Genomic DNA, 19,177 nt, shown 5'->3' on the forward strand with positions numbered 1-19,177 from the left:
ATTAAATAAATAAATAAATGGTAGTGGTAGAAGTGTAATTGGAATCATAATGCAATACATTAGATTAACTTCTTTTATTTTATTTTATTTATTTATTTGAGAGAGAGAGAATATGAGAGGGAAGAGGTTCAGAAGGAGAAGCAGACTCCCTGCTCAGCAGGGAGCCCGACGTGGGACTCGATCCCGGGACTCCAGGATCATGACCCAAGCCGAAGGCAGTCGCTCAACCAACTGAGCCACCCAGGCGCCCTAGATTAACTTCTGTGGATAGGAATCTACCTTCAGGAGATACAGATTTGAAGTTGAGTTTGGTGAAACCAGCATGCTATTTTGATGGTATATATAGGTTCAGGCTTGCTTTAAATTTCGTTTCATTTCTGTTCCTTCTTTTGAACTTAGTTTATACGTCTGGGCTGTCAGTCAGCAATAAGCTGCACAGTTTCAAAACTGTCAAAGCATGGTGAAAATATGACGAGGATTTCTAAAGTCTTTTCCCATTTGGTAACTTTCTCACCCTATCTACATAGAAGTCGGGTGTTTTAAATTGACCCCTAATATACACTTGGGAAGGAAGGGGCATTTCTCCAATCAAAGTAAACAATCCTTCACTGAGTGACAGCTCTGGGCAATGTGCTGCGTGCTGCAGGGCATTCCAAAATAAGTGAAATAGGATCCTTGCCTTTAGCAGCTCTCAACCTAGCAGTGGTGTTTGTGAATAAGCATACATAAATATTTGTGACATGAAGCAGGCTTGATACATGCGTGCTATTTTAATGATTTCAGTTGTGCCCTATGTGACTATGAGAGAGATGTCATAGAATGCCTTCCAAAAGGAGGTGGGATTTAAGGTGGGCTTTGAAGAACACATAGGACATCAAAAACTGCCTATGTGGTGAGGAGAAAGCAACTTTCCAGGTAGAAGGAAGAGCATGGGTATGACAAATAGTTGCATTAGGCTACTCATCACATAAACCTGACTACAGAACTTTAACTAAATGGAGGCATATTATTCTCACAAAGCAAGAAGTCCAAAAACTCCAAGGTGGCATCAGTGTCCCTGGTTCCTCTTCTCCTTTCATCCTTAGCTTATGGCTTTGTTGCCTCCTGGCCTCAAGACGGCTGCTTTACCTCCTGCCTTCTTTTTGTGGACCAGGTAGGAGGAAGAAGGAAGGAAGGTAGGAAGGAAGGAAGGAAGGAAGGAAGGAAGGAAGGAAGGAAGGAAGGAAGGAAGGAAAGGAAAACAGAAAAAGGAGAAAGATATGTGGGAGAGAAAGGGAGGGTCGTATAAGAGGGCAAACATTTTCCCCAACTCCCAAGCTGACTCTCTCTGAGTCGTGTCTCATGACAAGAGATGGGTTACATGGCAACCCCTCCTACAAAGGAGCTGGGGCAGGTGAGCATTTGAGCTGGGCACATTGCTCTTCTGAATAATATGGCCGTTCTCTTAGTGAGGAGGCATGGATTTGGGGTGGGTAACCAGCGGGGTCTATGCCTTTGAGCAGAAAGTTAGGGATGGGGACAGGGCAGGGATTGCTGGATAAATGAGAATGAAAAGTATAATCTTGTGTATGAGATGAAGCATGAGTGTGTGTGTAGACTGGACAAGATAGACTGGGATGGCTTTGGAGGGTATGGAAAGGAGTAATCTGAAGAAGATAAGATTGGAAAAACATGAGCCAAATGCAGGAGACATGGGGTTTTTATCTGGCTCTTTAATTTCTCTGCAGAAGGTCCAGAACGGTCTAGATGACCCTGTCTCACATTCTGTGAGGTGGCATTCATCCTTTACTCCCAGCCTTTGTCCTCCTCAGTCTCATGTTATCGAGCACGTTGGATAGAGATATAAAAAAACAGCACTTTCAAACTTGTACCCTCATGTCATGTAAGAAGATGATAATGGAAACGCTTAAACTATTTTCTTTCCCTAAATTCACCTGTTATCCGTATTTTAATTTTATATTATTATTCACATATTCTACTGATCAACTCCTTTCATTCCCTTGGGCACCATACTAATCAACCCTTTTCACCACAAAACAGTTGGAAATTGTGTACTGCTAAATACTAGTCAGAAAAAAATGCCTATCAGAAATGTAATACTCAGAAATACACACACATATTTCTGTATATAGATTTATGATTAGTATTTAGCAATGCTAAAATTGTATTTTACACATACATATTTGCCATCCATAACCGTCTTTGAGAGTCAGATTTGTTCTTCAGCTTTGCGATTTCTTTTGTAGCTTGGTGCAATTTGCTTTGGTCATTCTCTAAGCTACAGCTCTGAATAATTTTCCCATCACTTGGCTCCAGCCTTCGTTTTTTTCAGCATAATAGTTTTTCGAAGGTAACTTTAAGCATTAAGAACAGTTGAAGAACCGTGAAGAGTTTACCAGTATTAGAGGAAATCATGACATTATTTATTACTCTAAGTCAGGAGTCAGCAAAACTTTTTTTTGTAAAGGACCAGATAATAAATGTTCCCAACTTTGCAGGCCATATGGTCTCTGTCACAACTCGTCAACTCTGCTCTTATAGCACAAAAGCAGCCATAGACACTAATTAAATGAATGGGTGTGGCTGTGTTTGAATAAAACTTTATTTATGAGATCCTGCTCTAAGTGAACAGCAGGAAGAGATTCTCTCCCTTGCCCTACATCTCTCTCCACTGCTCTCGCTCTCCTATCTTGTTTTCTTATCAACATCTCTCTTCCACTTTTGTTTTTATTCCTTTTTCACCCTAACCTGTTTCTCTCTCTTTTCCACATCTTGATTTCTTTCTTGTAAAAATACTTGCTATAAGACATATCCCCAAGGGATGCTTAGCAGATCCTCCTAGCCTCTGGAGATGGCATCAGAGAGGAAACTTTACTCTTCACTGAGTCCACTTAGTGACACAGAGAGGCTCCTGGGGCTGACTGGGTTATGTGTCTGGTGACTACTTAAGTGCATATAACTTTTCTTGGGTAGCTTAAGATATGCTTCAGTTTATTAGGGGCAGAATTCCTTCTGGCTTCCTCAGATCTGAATCTTTGAGATGACTAAAGAGGTCTTTCTCTTATAATATCAGTGGAAATCCGGGTGCATTTGCATGTTCTTTAATCTTTTTGAGTGCCCCCACCTTTTCAGTCTAGGCAAGGCTGGCAGGGAATGTGGGTGTGCAATCTATGAGGACAACTTCCTTAGGATCTGGAAGAAATCCATATTACTTTACCTGCTGCAGATTTCCTCATCCAGGCAGGTTTTTCGGCCACCACAGGCATCCCCTTGAAGACAGGATGAGAGGGAATTTGCTTCAGTTGCAGCAGGAAGGATTAAGACTAGAGGTCAGGAAGAACTTTGGTTCTGTCACAACTGTATATCAAGCAAGGCCAAGAGCAGGGGATGTTTTGGCGTTCCCTTGGAATTGTTAAAAGAAAAGGACAGATTACTTCCTATGCTTACTCCAAACAGAAAATAGTGTGACAAAGGAAGCAGCTTTGTGTTAGAAATTTCCTGTGCCGTATGGGCGGAGGGCTGGGAATCAAGATTTGAGGCCCAAATATCTTCCACCAGCTTCCTCCATGCAGGCCAACCCTCAGGATGCTGGCCGATCACTGCAACAGGGAAGGCCACCCGCCCTTCCAGTTTCAGAGGGACTCTGATTGTTTTCCAGCTTCAGAATTTTCTATCTCCCTCTTTTTCTCTCAGCTGTCTTTCAAGTCTGCATAGCTAGCTTCATTCTGAAAACCGAAACGAAATGAACATTTGGAAACTTGATCATCCTGTTGAACTATACTGTCTTTCTTTCTTCACTGCCCAAACTTCATGGACCGATGATTCAGCTCTGCTGCTTCCATGGCCTCCCATCCTGTCTGCAGCCAGATTCCGCCCTGCACTTTCTCTTTCCAGGCTGCTTGTAGCCTGCGCTGACCAAATCCTGCCTCCATGCCCTGGTCCTCCCTGCCCCGCCCTTCTCCGTGGCATCTGACATTTTGGACCCATCCGCCTCCCAACACAGTCTTGTCCCCTGTCCCCATGGCCAGCGTGCTCCTACGACTTTGTCTCTGTTTCTCTCAGGTATTGGTGTTACTTCCACACCTTGCCTGGGGAAGCCAGTTGGCAAGCTGTTGTAGAAATTCAAGATTACAGAGCCAAGGGCTGGGCTGGGATGCCATTTCAAAGGAAAACTTTTACTGACAGTGTGGATGCAGGACGTAGAGGAGGCAGGGGAGCCAAGCAAGTCTCCCAGGGTTCGAGTCGGTGACCCTGGGATAATGAAGTCAGGAAAGTCGGGAAGAGGTGCTGGTTCCAAGGCAAATTTGATTTGAGTAGAAAGCAGGACATACAAGTGGATAATATATCTAAAGAGGGAAAGTTAATGGAAATGGATACAAAACCTTTTATCTCATTTGCTGTTGCTGCTTCAGCCAACTCCTGGCTCCTTAATCAATATTTCCAGCTCCCAAGCCGTCTCAGGCTCTCTCCACTGACCATTCTAAATGCTGGTGGGACATGACCACCTGGATGCCCACCACCCCTCAGACTCCTCAGGTAGGAGGACATGTGTTCCAGGGAAGCAGCCTGGAGAACAGGAAAACAGTCTAGCAGTCATGAGTTCTGGGGTCTGCCATGTGACTTTGGGCAAGTCACTTGACTCTCCAGTTAAGGGTTTTCTCATCCAGTGAACTGAGGGGTTAGACTAAGTAATATCTTATTTAATAACTTTCCCGTTTTCCCTCAGTTTTCTTCTCTTAGTTGTGCCATCATTCTTCCAGTGGCCTCGTGCCCAGAGGTGTCCTGAACTCCTGTTTCCCACCACTCCCTCTTTCCTGCCCATAGCCTCTCTAGTCCACACATAAGCCTTCAACACATGCTATTGCTCCGTCCTTCTTGTTGACTTCCACACTCTCCTGCTTCAGTGCCATAGCCAAGCCCTCCTTGACGTGCTTACCACCTGCTCCTAGACTGTTGCTATGGAGGCCACACTCCTCCATCCAGTCTTCTGGGCACATCTCCCTCCCTAAATATTTCTTCCATCTTGTCCCATTCTGTTCTTTTCCCCCTTAAATCTTCAAAGAGGAGTGGAGAGAAGGGAGTGTCTGTCAAGGTAAGGTTTGTTTTTTTTTTTTTTCTAAATGCTTGCACCTGAACATGTCTCCTCCTCCCTCCACCCTGACGTTCTTGTGCTGCATGTAAGAAAGACTCCCCAGGTGACAAGTCTCTTTCTCCTCACTGTAAAGAATCATGTTTTGAAATTTTAAATATTTAAATATAATGTCTATATTCTGAGGCCATGAAAATCCCATGTAATCCCCACAAGATAACTGCTATTTCCTTGTAAGCACATAGAGTCTTACCACATTCTTTTTAACAAAAATTAATATACATATATTTAAAGATTTTATTTATTTATTCATGAGAGACAGACAGAGAGAAAGAGAGAGGGAGGCAGAGGGAGAAGCAGGCTCCCCAAGGGGCGGGGAGCCCGATGCGGGACTCGATCCCAGGACCCTGGGATCATGACCTGAGCTGAAGGCAGACGCTTAACCCAGGCGCCCCCCAAAATTAATATTTTAAAAAATAGCTTTATTGTCAAACGTTTGACATTTGATAAATTGTATGTATGTATGTATGTATGTATGTATGTATGTATGTATGTGTGTATTTGACAGAGAGAGAGAGAGCACAAGCAGGGGGAATGACAGAGGGAGAGGGAGAAGCAGGCTCCCCACTGAGCTGGGAGCCTGACACGGGACTCGATTCCAGGACCCTGGGATCATGACCTGAGCCAAAGGCAGACGCTTAACTGGCTGAGCCACCCAGGAGCCCTGGAATTTGATGTATTTAAGGTGCACAATTTGATCAGTTTTGACATGAGCATACACCTATGCAACCACCTCCACAACTAAGAACATATCCATCACCTCCAAAAGTTTCATCATTCCCCTTTGTCATCCCACCCTCCTGCTCCTCCTCTCCCAGTCTGCCCCTCTGGTCATCTCCAGATAACGATTTGTGTTCTGCAAGCATAGATCACTTTGCCTTTCCTAGAACTTTATATAAATGTATGTACTTTTTTTGGTCTGACATCTTTCAGTCAGCATAATTAGTTTGAGTTTCATCCATGTATTGTAGGTATAGAAATAATTCATTCCTTTTTATTACTGAGTAGTGTATATACGGTAATTTGTTTATCCTCTCACCTGTTGATGGATTTTTGGATTGCTTCCAGTTTTTGGCTATTATAAATAAAGCTGTTATGAGCATTTGTGTACAAGTCTTTGCATGGATATATGCTTTTATTTCTCGTGGGTAAATATCAAGAATGACTGAGCCATATGGCAGGTGCATGTTTAACTAATAAACCGTCAAACTATTTTCTGAACTGGTTGCACCATTTTATATTCCCACCAGAAGTGCAGGAGAGTTCCAGTTGTTTCACGTTTTCACCAACATTTGAGATGAGCAAGTCTTTTTAATTTTAGACATTTTAATAGATTGTGACATCTCATTGTGGTTTTAATTTGCATTTCCCTAATGACAAATGATGTTGAGTATTTTCTCAAGTGTTTATTTGCCATCCATATACCTGCTAAGGTGGGTTTCTATTCAAATCTTTTGTCCAATTTTTAAAAATTGGGTTGTTTTCTTATTTTGGGAGTTTGAGAGTTCTTTATATATTTTGGATATAGTCCTTCACCAGGTGATTTTCTTTCTTTTTCTTTTCTAGATAGGTGATTTTCAAGTATTTTCTCTCAGTGGCCTGTCTTTTCATTATCTTAATAATATCTTTTAAGGAGCACAACTTCTTAATTTTGATGAAGTCAAGTTTATCATTTTTTTCTTTTAGAGATTATGACTTAGGTGTCATATCTAAGAAATCTTTGCCTACCCAAAGGTCACCAAGATTTTCTTCAATGCCTTCCAGAAATTTTATAGTTTTGGGTTTTACATTTAGGTTTATGATCCATTTTGAGTTAATTTTTTGGTATATTGTGTGGGATACTGATCTAAGTTCATTCACCTTTTGCATACGGACATTATGTTGGCAGAATAGTACCCTTCCCCAAAGATGTCTATGTTCTGGTCCCCAGAACCTGTAGATATGTTATGTTACATGGCAAATGGGAATTAAGGTTTCAGATAGAATTAAGGTTGCTAATCAGATGACCTTAAAATAGGGACATTATTCTAGATTTATCTGGGTGGCCCAATGTAATCGCAGGGGTCCTTAAAAGTAGGAGGTGGGGACTGAAAGAGAACCAGAGAGATGGCAGTGTAGAATGGACTTGGCCTGTATTGCTGGTTTTGAAGATAATAGGAGGGAGACACAAGCCAAGAAAAGGCTCTAGAAGATGGGAAAAGCAAGGAAACAGATTCTCCTATAGAACCTCTAGGAGAATGGAAATCCCTGTTTATTACCTTGATTTGAGCCCAGTGAGACCTATTTCAGACCTTTGACTTCCCCAATTGTAAGATAGTAAAATTTGTATTGTTTTAAGTCACTATGTTTGTGATTAAAGTAATTTGTTATAGCAGTCATAGAAACTAATACAGGTTTTCATTTGTCTAGGTTCCATTGGAAAGACTATCCTTATTACACCAAATTCAGTTGAAAATCAGTTGAACATAAGTGTGTGGGTTTGTTTCTGGACTCCATTCGATTCCATTCATCTATTTTTCTATCTTTATATCAAATCACATTGTCTTGGTTGCTGCAATTTTATAGTGAGTATAGAAGTTGAGTAGTGTAAGTCCTCCAACTTTCTTGTCAGTTGTTCTGGCTTTTCTAGTTTCTTTGCATTGAATCAGCTTGTCAATATATACCAAAAACAAAAACAAAAACAAAAACAAAACAAAACAAAACCAAAAAAAACACACCCCTCGCAAAACCCTTCTGTGATCTTAATTGGGATTGCGACAAATCTACAGATCAATTTGGAGAAAACTGATGTCTTAACCATTTTGAGTCTTCTGACTCATGACGCAGTATGCCTCTCCATTTATTAAAATTTTCTTTAATTTCTTTCAGCAGTGTATTGTTGTTTACAATGTATGGGTCTTGCAAATCTTCAGTCAGAATTAGCCTTCATATTTAATATTTTTCCAAGCTAATGTAAATAGTGATTTTTAAAATTTCAATTTCTAAACTTTCAATGCTAGTGTAGAGAAATACAACTTATTTTTTTAATTGGTCTTATACCCTGAAATCTTGCTAAATACATTATTAGTTCTAGAGGCATTTTGATAGATTTCATGGAACTTTCTAAATAGACAATCATGCTGTCTATGAATAAAGACAGTTTTACCTCTTACTTGGGTGCCTTTAATTTCTTTTCTTGCGTTATTGTACTTGTTAGAACATCCAGTACAATGTTAAATAAGAGTCAGTGTGGACATCCTTGCTTTGTTCTGATCTTAGGGGAAAAGCAATCTTTCACCATTAAGGGCAGTATTAGCTATAGGGGTTTTGTTTTGTTTTGGTTTTTTTGGTAGATGCTCTTTATTAAGTTGAGGAAGTTCCTTCTTTTCCTGGTTTGCTAAGAGCTTTGATCAGATATGAATATTGTATTTTGTCAAATGCTTTTCTTGCATCTATTAAGATGATCATATGGTTTTTCTTTTTTAATATGGTGTATTAATTTTCTAGAGCTGCTGTAACAAATACCACAAACTGGGTGGCTTAAAAGAATAGAATTTATTTTGTCACAGTTCTGGAGGCTAGAGGTCCCAAATCAAGGCGTCAGCAGGGGCCATCCTCCCTCTGAAATTGCGTAGAATCCTTCCTTGTTTCTTCCTAGCTTCTGGCGGTGACCATCAGTTCTTGGCGTTCCTTGGCATACATCTGCATCATTCTCACCTCTGCCTCTGTTGTCACATGGTGTTTTCCCTGTATGTCTCTGCCTTTACAAGTTTTTCTCTTATAAGGACCCTAGTCATATTGGATTAGGACCTACTGTAATGACCTCATCCATAATTGATTACATCTGTAAAGACCTTATTTCCAAAATAGGTCATATTCACAGGTCCTGGGGATTAGGATTTCAATTTATCTTTTGGGGGGATGCAATTCAACCTACATATGGTACATTACATTGGTAAATTTTCAAATGTCAAACCAACCTTGCATCCTTGAGAAAAACCTACTTGGTTATGATGTATTATCTTTTTTATTATTTATTTATTTTTTGAGTGGGGGAGAAAGGGGCAGAGGGAGAGGGAGAGAGAGAATATTAAGCAGGCTCCATGCCCAGTGTGGAGCCTGATGTGGGGTTTGATCTCACAACCCTGAGCTCATGAACTGAACAAAAATCAGAGTCAGATGCTTAACCAACTGAGCCTCCCAGGTGCCCCTGTATTATCATTTTTTATATATTATTGGATTTAATTTGCTAAAGTTCCTTTAAGAATTTTGCAAATTTTGCATCTATGTTCATGAAGGATAGTGGTTTACAATTTCCTTTTTTTCTTTTCTTCTCTTAATTGGACTTTGTTTAGTTTTGGCATAAGAGTAATGTTGGCCTCGTAGAAATAGTTGGGAAATATTTCCTCTTCTTCACTTTTCTGGAAAAGTGAGTGTGGGATTGGTATTATTTCTTCATTAAATGTTTCATAGAATTCACCAGCAAAGCCACATGGGTCTTGAATTTTCTTTATGGGAAACTTTTAAGCTACAAATTTAATTTCTTTAATAGATATATGGCTATTTAAGTTATCTGTTCCTTCTTGAGTAAGCTTTAGTAGTTTGTGTCTTTCAAGGAATGTGTCCATTTTATGTAAGTTGTTGAATTTATTGGAATAAATTGTTCATAATAGTCCCTTTTATTCTTTTTACATCTCCATTATCTGTAGTGATGTCACCTCTCTCATTCCTGCTAATAGAAATTTGATTCTTCTCTCTTGTTTCCTTATTTCAGTCAGACTAGAGGTTTATCAATTTTATTGATCTTTTCAAAGAACCTACTTTTTGGTTTAATTGACTTTTTTGTTTTTCGGTTATCTATTTCATTGCTTTCTGCTCTTAAAATTCTGTTCTTATGGTTTGGGTTTCATTTGCTTTTAAGGTAGAACAGGAGATCACTGGTTTGAGATCTTTCTTTTCAAAGTAGATATTTTAGTACTCTAAATTTCCCTCTAAATATTGCTTTAGCTGTTCCTCACAGGTTCTTATATGATGTGTTCATTTTTATTTACTTTAAAACTCCTTCTAATATTCCTTTGAAGTTCTTAAGTTGAACATGGGTTATTTAGAAGTATGTTAGTTTCCAAACATTTGGGGGGTATTTCCCATATATTTGTCATTGATTTCTAATTTAATTCTATTGTGCTCAGAAAACATACATTGTATGATTAAAAAACCCCCCAAACTGAGGTATAATTTAAATACTTCTTTGCATGGTTTTAATTCTTTTAAATTTGGGACTTGTTTTAGGGCTTAGAATATGGTTTATCTTGTTACATATTACCTGTGCACTTGAAAAAAATGTGCATATGCTCCTATTGAGTGGAGTATTCTATAATGTCAGTCAGATTAAATTGGTTGAGTGCACCAATTACTGATGATCTGTCTCTTTATTCTATCAATTATTGAGACAGATATTAAAATGTCTGACTGTAATTATGAATTTGTCTACTGCTCCTTATAGTCCTATCCATTTTGCTTCATATATTTTGAAACTCCCTTATTAAATGCAAAAACTCTTTGAATTGTTACATCCATCTGATGAATTGAAATGTCCCTCTTGATCTCTGGTAATATTCTTTGCTCTGAAATCTTCTTTGATAATAATATAGCTACATTTAAAATTTTAATAAAAATAGCCAAATTTCCTCTCAAAAATTGGTATCACATAAGGTTTCCCCCCATTCTAGTCCACATTTATTGAGACTTTGATATGACCTTTCCTCTAAACATGTAATGTTTCTTCTGAACTTGGGATCAGCTAATATTCTTGCCAGGCTTCCAGTTCTCAATATCACAACGGTGGCTGTTGATAACAGTTCTGTCATCATGTGTTTATGTGGGTGTATAGGCCAGGGTTTAGGCATGGGGTTAAGGGGAGGCAAAATTTAGAAAAGGCAAATGAGAAGTACTTTCACTGTCAGAGAAGGTGGTAGACAAGGGGGTGTCAGGATGCTTTAAGGCAATTCGAGATACTAGATGAATTAGATGAATTCATCTAATAACTCTACCAGATGAATTAGATCTCAGGGCAGTGATCTCAGAGTCACTATTAATAATTTTTAAGAAATGGAACCTGATAGATGTACCTAGGACTGGAGACAGGCAACTGTACTTATATTTTCAGTGGGTTTAAAAAAAATGTGTGACATTCAGTAAAGAAAGTGATGAGTACAGGGAGCTAGAAAGGGTTCACTAAAGACTTACATAATTCATTCTATTTGCTGTTAGAAGTACCCTATTAGTAGATCTGGAAAGGTCCCAGGTGCTTTGATCATCCAGAGAGAGGTGGAACCAAGGAGGTTGTTAGAGATAAATAGATCCAGGAGATTCTGGCTGGTGGGTAGCAGGCCATCAACTTTAGACTAGGACCTGGTTTTCCTATTAGGTGTGTTTAAAACATTAGGTCAGGCCACAGCCTCTCCATCTGCCTGGATGAGGCAGGAGCAACACCTCCCAACACACCACATTAAGTACTTAGGTCTAAAGAGCCTCTGTTTTGTAGGCTCTGCAGTCACTAGAACTATAAACAGAATACTGGGTAATTATTGTTTAATTATTGCTTAAAAACCAATTGGCACAATACAATCACTGCATTAATTACCCCATACAGCATCTGCTTTCTTTTCTGCTGTCATCCCCATTCCGCCCTAGCCCCTCTCCCCACTTTAATTGAAATTCAGCTTGCTGTAACACCTCCTTTTCTCCCGGCCAACTGGATCTCTCCATTCATACGAGGGAGAGGAACAAAACAGAGAAGGCCCCCAGGGATTAGGGAGTTTTGACAGCTGTCCAAGAGGAGCTCAGAGATACGGGCCAAGTACTGAGGCAGGACAGAGACAAATGAGAGACAGAAGAGAGTGACAGGGGGAGGGAGAGATGGGCAGGGAGACATGGCAAGAGAATGAGCGGGACAAAGAGTCACAGGGACAGGCAGAGATGTTTAAAGGGGCGCTGAAAAGGGGGAAAAGGAAACGAAAGGCTAAAAAAGAGAGGAACTAAGGCGAGATGGTGAGGAAAATGCTAGAGGCTCAGGAGGGGAGGGAGACAGGCGAGAGCTTTGTCAGGAAGGAGGGGGAAAAGTCCAGCCTCTAGGGACTGGTCAGTGCAGCTCCGGGACCGGTCTGAAGAGGCGCCGGGCGGGCAGCGTGGGGTTCCCCTCACACACCTGGGTGCGGGGTGGGGCGGAGGACCGCCGCGGGGGCCGCAGCACCGCGGCACCGGCGGAGAGCGGAGTGCGCGGGGCCGCGGCCGCGGAGCCCCTGGGCGAGCCCGGCGGCCCCGCACTCGCCCGGCGGCCCCGCCCCCTCCTCGGCCGCCTCCTTCGCCGGGGCTTTTCCTGCGGGGCTCAGGAAGCTGGCCTAGTGCAGCCACGAACAATAGCTCGCGGCTCAGGCTCGGCTCCGGGAGAGGCCGGCGCGCGGCCGCCGGGGAGGGAGGCGTCCGCGCCACGGGCGGCCAGCGGCGAGCGGCCGGCCCGGGCGGGAGCTTCAGTTCAGCTCCGCGCCGCCCGGGTCATTGTTGGCCGGGACCAGGGAGCGGGAGCCAGGGGAGGAGCCGGGGAGGCGGTGGCGGCGGCGGCGGCGGCGGCGGCGGCGGCGGGAGCCGGAGGGGGAGCCAGAGAGCGTGCGAGGGAGGGAGTCAGCGAGCGAGCGAGAGAGCGAGGGAGGGAGGAGGTAGAGAGACAGGGAGGGTGGGAGGGAGGAGGAAAAATAAAGAGGAGAGTGGAGCAGGGCTGAACAATAGAGACAGGCAGACGGGCGAGGAGGAGAGCCAGCTGCCGCTGCTGGGGGAGAGCGGGCGCCCAGGCAGCCCGGACCCCGGCCCCGGCCCGGCTCGGCTCCGGCCAGACAGCAGGCGGCCAGCGCCCGCGGGGAAGGGGTACCATGGGGGAGCCGGCGGCAGGCGCCCCCAGCCCGCCGCGCGCCTCCGCCTGAGGGAGGCTGGGCGTCCTCTGTCCCAGCCCCGCCGCCCCAGCCGCCCGAGCCGCCCGCCCTCGAAGCCGCGAGTCCGCTCGGTCTGCGGCCGCGGCCGCTGCGCCCCGCGCCCTCCGCCCAGCGGGCGCCCAGCAGCCCTCGGCCCTGGGCTCGGCCGGCCCCGGCTGCCCGCGGACGCCTCCCTCAGTCATGAACCCCCCGGAGGGGGCAGCGGAGGAAGGAGGAGCCGCCGACTCGGACGTGGACGCCTTTTTCCGGACAGGTAAGCTGGACAGGGCGCGGGGGGCCCGCGGGAGGGCTGCTGCCTGGGACGCGGCGTGTCGGACAAGTTTGGGGAAGGAGGGCTGTTGCTGGGGTGTGCGTGTCGGGGGTCAGTCCTCGTCGTCGGGCTGGAGTTGCGGAGATTCTTGTTGTTATGGCAATGCTGCTTGCGTTTTGGGGAGGGGTGGGGGCTGGGAGCCAGGCACCCCTCGGCATTCACCCCACTTGCGGGAGTCGGTGTTGGGGAGGCGGGAGGCGGTCCCCTCGGCCGCCTTCTCCCGGAGCGCGGGGATGGGGCGATGTTGGATCACTTTGCAGCGCGCGACTCCGCTACCGGCGTCCCCGGCCCCTCCCTCGGCTCCCCCCTCCCCCAGCGCCTGTCAGCCAGCCTCCGGCCGCCCTGGGCTGGCACCCCTTCTCGGGCCAGGGGCCCGGGGCCCTGACGCGTAGAGTGGGGCAGCGGGGACCGGGAGTCGCGCACGCTGCTGACTGACAGTCCGGAGCCGGGCGGACCAAGGACGGTCATGCCTGGTGCGTTTGGGGAGCCGGCGTCTCCGACTTGAGAAGCAGACTGGAGGGCAGTGGGCGCCTCGGACCTCCTCCGTGTCCTCCTCTTCTCCAGTTCTGGGAACGGATGAGCTTTTCCTAAGAATCACTTATTCCTGGAAGTGTGAGTTAGAGTCCTCCTCATCACACCCAGTGAAAATTTGCTTGCCTGTGGTGTATAGAGCCCCCAGATCTGTCTTTACAGCTGTTTGCGGCCCCTGCCCCCTCCCATCCCCCCAGGTCTATAGCTCTTCTTGTTCCCTGGCTCCACAGCCCCTTCCACAGAACAGACCCCCTCATCTCCCACCACCTGTGGCCCTGTTTCTCTGCCGGCCAGGGATTCCCCAATCTCCCGTTTACCTGTGGCTTCCACCAGTTCCCCATCTCCCACGTCTGGAACCATTTTGTCTGGAATCTTTGTCCCAAGGAGTGCGATAAGTTACGGGGATGCTGCACATCTGCCCTCTCTTTCCATAAGTTGGATTAGAGGACATGAACTGGTGGGGTCAAGGGTCAGGTTAGCTCTGAAGGCTCTCTGCACATCCATCTGTTTCCTAATCTCATTGCCTTGCCCTAGAGGTCATCTCTAGGGAAGAGGGTGGGGTACTTTGTTGGGGAGACTTGTGACTTTAGAAGTCAAGACTTGGTTGGCCCATATGTTCATTTTCTGGTTGGTCTGAAAAGGAAAGAACTGGAGGACAGGAGCTGATGCCAGGGCCTGGAAAAAAGCAGAGGAAGCCCTTGTTATCCTCTCCTGCTTCCCAGGGCTCAGCCTTGCTTCTCTCCTTCCTTCCTCTTCCCCAGACCTGCATTCTATATATGCATTCTTATCCCCTCTCCCCCGACCCTGATCGGTCTCTGTCTCTTGCACTCACACACTGCGCAGGACCCAAAACATGGATTCTAAAGAGGCTCCTGACCTAAGTTTATAACCTGGCATCTAGGGGAGATGTTCCCTGGCGTAAGTGATAACCGGAAACTCTCATCAGGAGGTCTCTCCTGACATCCTCCACCCCCCTTGCCTCCCATCTCTGGCCAAAGTCTGTCTTTTCTTAGCTCTAGGGGAAAAAAAAACTCTTGGAGTGTGAGCCTTCCCACCTTCCCTTTCTGGACCCCACTTTCATCTTTTGGCAACCACTCCTCCTTACCATCTAAATACTAGTTCCTGTCCATTCTCTGTCCCAGGTCCTTGGAGCTGAGTTCAGTTTCTGGAGGCTTGATAATTTCACACAGTGTTAATGGTGTTAATGGCCTATAATGGTCCAATGTGTCACTTTTCCCAGGGCCTTTCAAAACACATTGTCTAGCCCTGGCTCAGAACACAGAATAAATAGCAGACCTGGGGTCTGTCTCCTGTGGGACTCCTGTTGAGGATATTCTCCTTCCTCCTTGGGCAGCCTTTGTGTGTGTGTGTGTGCACGCACGCGCGCGTGGGGGGTTCTGATGTGCACTTAGAATCAGAGAAAGGTTAAATTCTCAATGAATAAGGCTGGAAATAACTGATGACCTGTAACAAGTTGCAAGTGGGGGTGTATACTGCCAATGGCTGGGTCTAGGACTGCCTCCCTCCCATCCCCAAAGGGGTCCTCTGTGCTCTGCTTCCTGATCTTTCCTCCTCTAGTTGCTAGCCTGGGCTCTTGCTGAGGATTCTTAAGCCTGGAATAAGGCCATATTTTGTAACCTTCTCCCTTCTGATTCTCCATCTTTTTGGAACATAGCACTGTACTGGTAGGCCAGACAGATTATACATTTATTCAGTTGAACAACTGAGAAAACTTCAAACACATTTTCAAAGTCCCTAACACTAAAGTTACACCTTACTTCCTGGAGGAAAATTTTACATGCATAAGGACCAGACTTGCAATTGCTTTGCCAAAACCCTGGCGTACTGTGCTTCTACTAAGGCATGTTTCGAATAATTCTGTCATTTTGATCCCTTACTTGTCCTCCTCTGATTATTTTGGTATTTCAGTTCTCTTGACCAACTGAGTAAGCTAGATTCCCTAAATCTCAAGTCCCTGTACACACACACACACACACACACACACACGCACCCCAGCCCACTATTCTTATATATTGGCGGATTCCATCACAATAGTTTTATTGATCATTTTTATGATGTAGAGGAGGCCAACTATGGGAACTGGGAATAGAAACCAGTTGGAATAGAAAACCATCAAGGACCTTTCAACTCCTACTAGGAGCCTTCTGCTGTCCAGGGTGCTGTGGAATACAAAAGAAATATTCAAAGTGGTCTTTGATCTAGAAAAACTTTTAAAAAGGGAGTTTGACAGTTATTGCTCACTTGGAGATTAATTAGTAAACATTATGGTTCTATAAGATAAAAAGTTGACAGAACTATAGACGAGGTAGAATCAAAGGTAGTCCTTGAAGGGGGCTAGAGAGTGGGAGGAGCAGCATGGGTAACAGGCGCAGAGGAGAGGAATTTGGGACATTGACATTGAGGCTCCTGGGCACCAAAGAGAAGGGGTAAGTTGGGAGGGATAGGATGTAGGGATAGGTGAGTGGGGCCAGGCCAGATAGGAAGAGTCTGGGAAGCCCAAGAGGATTTGGGTTTGATTCAGAGTCAGTAGGGAGTCATTTTAGGTTCTTGAGCAGGGTACTTCTTGAACAAAGTGGTATTTGGAAAGGTTAATCTGGGGGTAATATGATTGATGAAGTGGAGAAAAGAGAGAGAATCCAGAGAGATAGGACAGTGGTTCAGAGCTGAGTGGGAGGGAGCGTGGTCTGGGTTGGTGGCAAAAAGGATGGGGAGTCAGGGACAGCTCTGAGAGACATTTTCAGAGGTAGAAATGTGGAGATTTGTTGACAAACTAGCTATTGAGGGTGGGGGTGCGGGGAGAAGAAAAGTAAGTCTCTGAGGAAATGGAAGTAGCTGAGTTGAGAGTGTAGAGGACTAACAGTGTGCCAACTGACATGGTCTGACTGAGGATAGGAACCAGTTTGCGGGGCAGATAATGATGTTGGCTTTGGAGGTCGTGAACTAGAGATGACCGATGGAGCCAGGTGGAGCTTTTTTGTGGAAAAAATGGGACTCAAGACAAGAGCATAGGCAGGAGATTCTGGCTGGCAATGTGGACTTGGAAGCCTTCTGGGTCAAGGCTGGATGCAGCTGAAACTTTGGCTGTCAGACGGAGGGAGTGGAGGAAGAGGGGAAGGACTAAAGTTAGAATTTGGGGGGAAAACCCCTTCTTCGTAACATGGCAACAAAGGAGACTTGATCCTGGAGACCTCGGGGAGTCCACGTGGGATCTGAAGTGAAGACAGACTGCAGACAGGTTGAGCAAGAAGAGCGCTGGGTAAGTGTCACTGGGTGTGATGAACACAGGCCACCACTCTTGGGAGCACAGTATTAGAAGAGACATTCAGATTAGGGTTGTGGGGTGGTGGGTAGGAACCCATTACTTGCACAGTTTATCAGTGAAAGGAAAAAGAGGTTGGGCTCCAGTCAAAAGAAATGTTAGTATCAAGAAAAGGAGTTTTCCTTTGTTTGCCAGGGAGTCAGAAGAGGTTTGTAGGTGGAGGGGAGAAAGCTTATAGGCAGGGAACACTGAAGATGCTAGATTAATTGTTGCATTAGATATCTGGAGAGGTGAGACAAAAGTAGGTTCCCTAACAAATACAAGAGCTTAGTTTTGGTGAGCAGAGGGGAAAACTTTTTTTTGAGACTCAAAGGGAAAAAGAGTTAAGAGGATAAGTGAAAAGAGATTGATGTGGAAATATCTTCTACCTCTACCTTTCTGTTGGGCTTCGGTCCTGTGAGTCCAGACAGTTTCATCTCGTCTTTGCTGCCCCTTGGACTTCAGCCAGCCTCAGACTCAACTCTGTGTGTCTTTCCAAATCCCCACACTAGCTCCTTCTCTTGTGTTCCTTAATTCTGTAAGTGGCATCTCCCCTCTCCTAGTCATGATAATTAAAACCTTGGTATTGTCTGTGAGGAGTTTGTCTCCTCTAATAAACCCTATTGAATTATCTTTCATCATCAGCCCTTGTTCATCTTCAGCCTTGGCTCTAGTCCAGGACCTCTTACGTTGCCCATGGCCTCCTTTCTTGTCCCATGGAATTTGCTCTCTCACCCCCATTCCAGGTTGGCACCTGCAGGCAGATGGCACTGCTTTTATCACATTGCTGCCTGGTTTATGAACCTACAGTGACTCCCCAGTGTCTTCAGGGTCAAGTCCGTACTTCATAGCTCACCTCCAGCCAGGCTGCTCTTCTCACTTCCCAAGCGCATCATCTATCCCTGCACCCCCCACTCTCCAAATCCAACTCATTCTTTAAAGACTTGAGCCACCCCTCCTTCTTCTGGGAGCCTTCACAGCTCACAGGACCAACTGTATCCTCTGAATTCCTAAAACACTCACTTGCTTATACTCATTTGCTCACTTCATCAGTGGTATTGTATTGTTTTTGGGCCTTTCATACACATAAGGCTTGTCTCCCCCATCGAAGTTACTTGTTATTTGCAGGTAAGGAAAAAGATCTTTTACAAAAGCTTGTGATTCATCAAAAACAAAAACAAAAACAAATCACCTCCTCCTAATATAGGTAAAACAAACATGGTAAAATATAAGCAGTTGTTTGTATTCACTATATGATTCTTCAAATTTCTCTCTCAGATGATAACCTCATCCCACCTGAACAGAGGAACTGGAAATCATAATGTCCAGGTCATCAAGAAGATGTTCTTTTGGAATAATACCCATTGCATGCAATTCTTAGAGTAAATATCACCGCTTCCGCTGTCCAATGCCAGGCACTGAAGGGGAATGGTTTCTTTTTCAGCAAAGGAAAATGTCTCTTTTTGACACCTTCTTAATGCCCCAGAATGATGCTTGATTCAATGTTTATTGTTCCTTTTTGATTCTTCTTCACTTCCGTCCATCATGAGTTGAGCTTTAGGTCACATCATTTTCCAGGAACTTCTTGGGGAGTATTGAGCGGACTTTGTTGTCCTAGAGATGGAATGTTGTTAATATTTCTAATGTATTTATACAGGCTATTTCTATTAGCAATAATCACGCCTCAGATAAACCTCATTGGCTATGATACTGCCACTGCGCAAAGCTATATACAGGCTATTTGTACATTAATATATTTTAGAACATATCAGTGGCATCCAAGCCTCATCCTGTGCCACCAGTCGTCAATAACTTGATTTTTGGCACCTTCTGTCCAATTGTGTTTGATCATCCTTTGGGGGAATGGAAGAGGTGTTAGAATAAACTGAAGCTAGAGAAAGTGA

At 44.7% G+C, this 19,177-nt stretch overlaps 1 protein-coding gene and 1 pseudogene across 6 annotated transcripts in view; one reads left to right on the forward strand and one right to left on the reverse strand.

Annotated features, from left to right (window-relative positions):
• The first annotated feature begins 13,293 nt into the window (after positions 1-13,293).
• KALRN (kalirin RhoGEF kinase) overlaps positions 13,294-19,177 on the forward strand; it is a 694,375-nt gene continuing 688,491 nt past the window's right edge. For all 6 annotated transcript variants that reach the window (XM_088024799.1, XM_088024801.1, XM_088024804.1 and 3 more), the window contains exon 1: positions 13,294-13,366. In XM_088024799.1, coding sequence (XP_087880925.1) covers positions 13,294-13,366 — 73 coding nt within the window. The remainder of the gene's footprint in view (positions 13,367-19,177) is intronic.
• On the reverse strand, positions 18,933-19,001 carry LOC114199430 (U4 spliceosomal RNA; annotated as a pseudogene).

This window comes from Eumetopias jubatus, unplaced genomic scaffold (assembly GCF_037043125.1).
Source record: "Eumetopias jubatus isolate StellerSeaLion01/CBP00866 unplaced genomic scaffold, mEumJub1_p1.0 scaffold_1, whole genome shotgun sequence".
In the NCBI taxonomy this organism is placed as follows: Eukaryota; Metazoa; Chordata; class Mammalia; order Carnivora; family Otariidae; genus Eumetopias; species Eumetopias jubatus.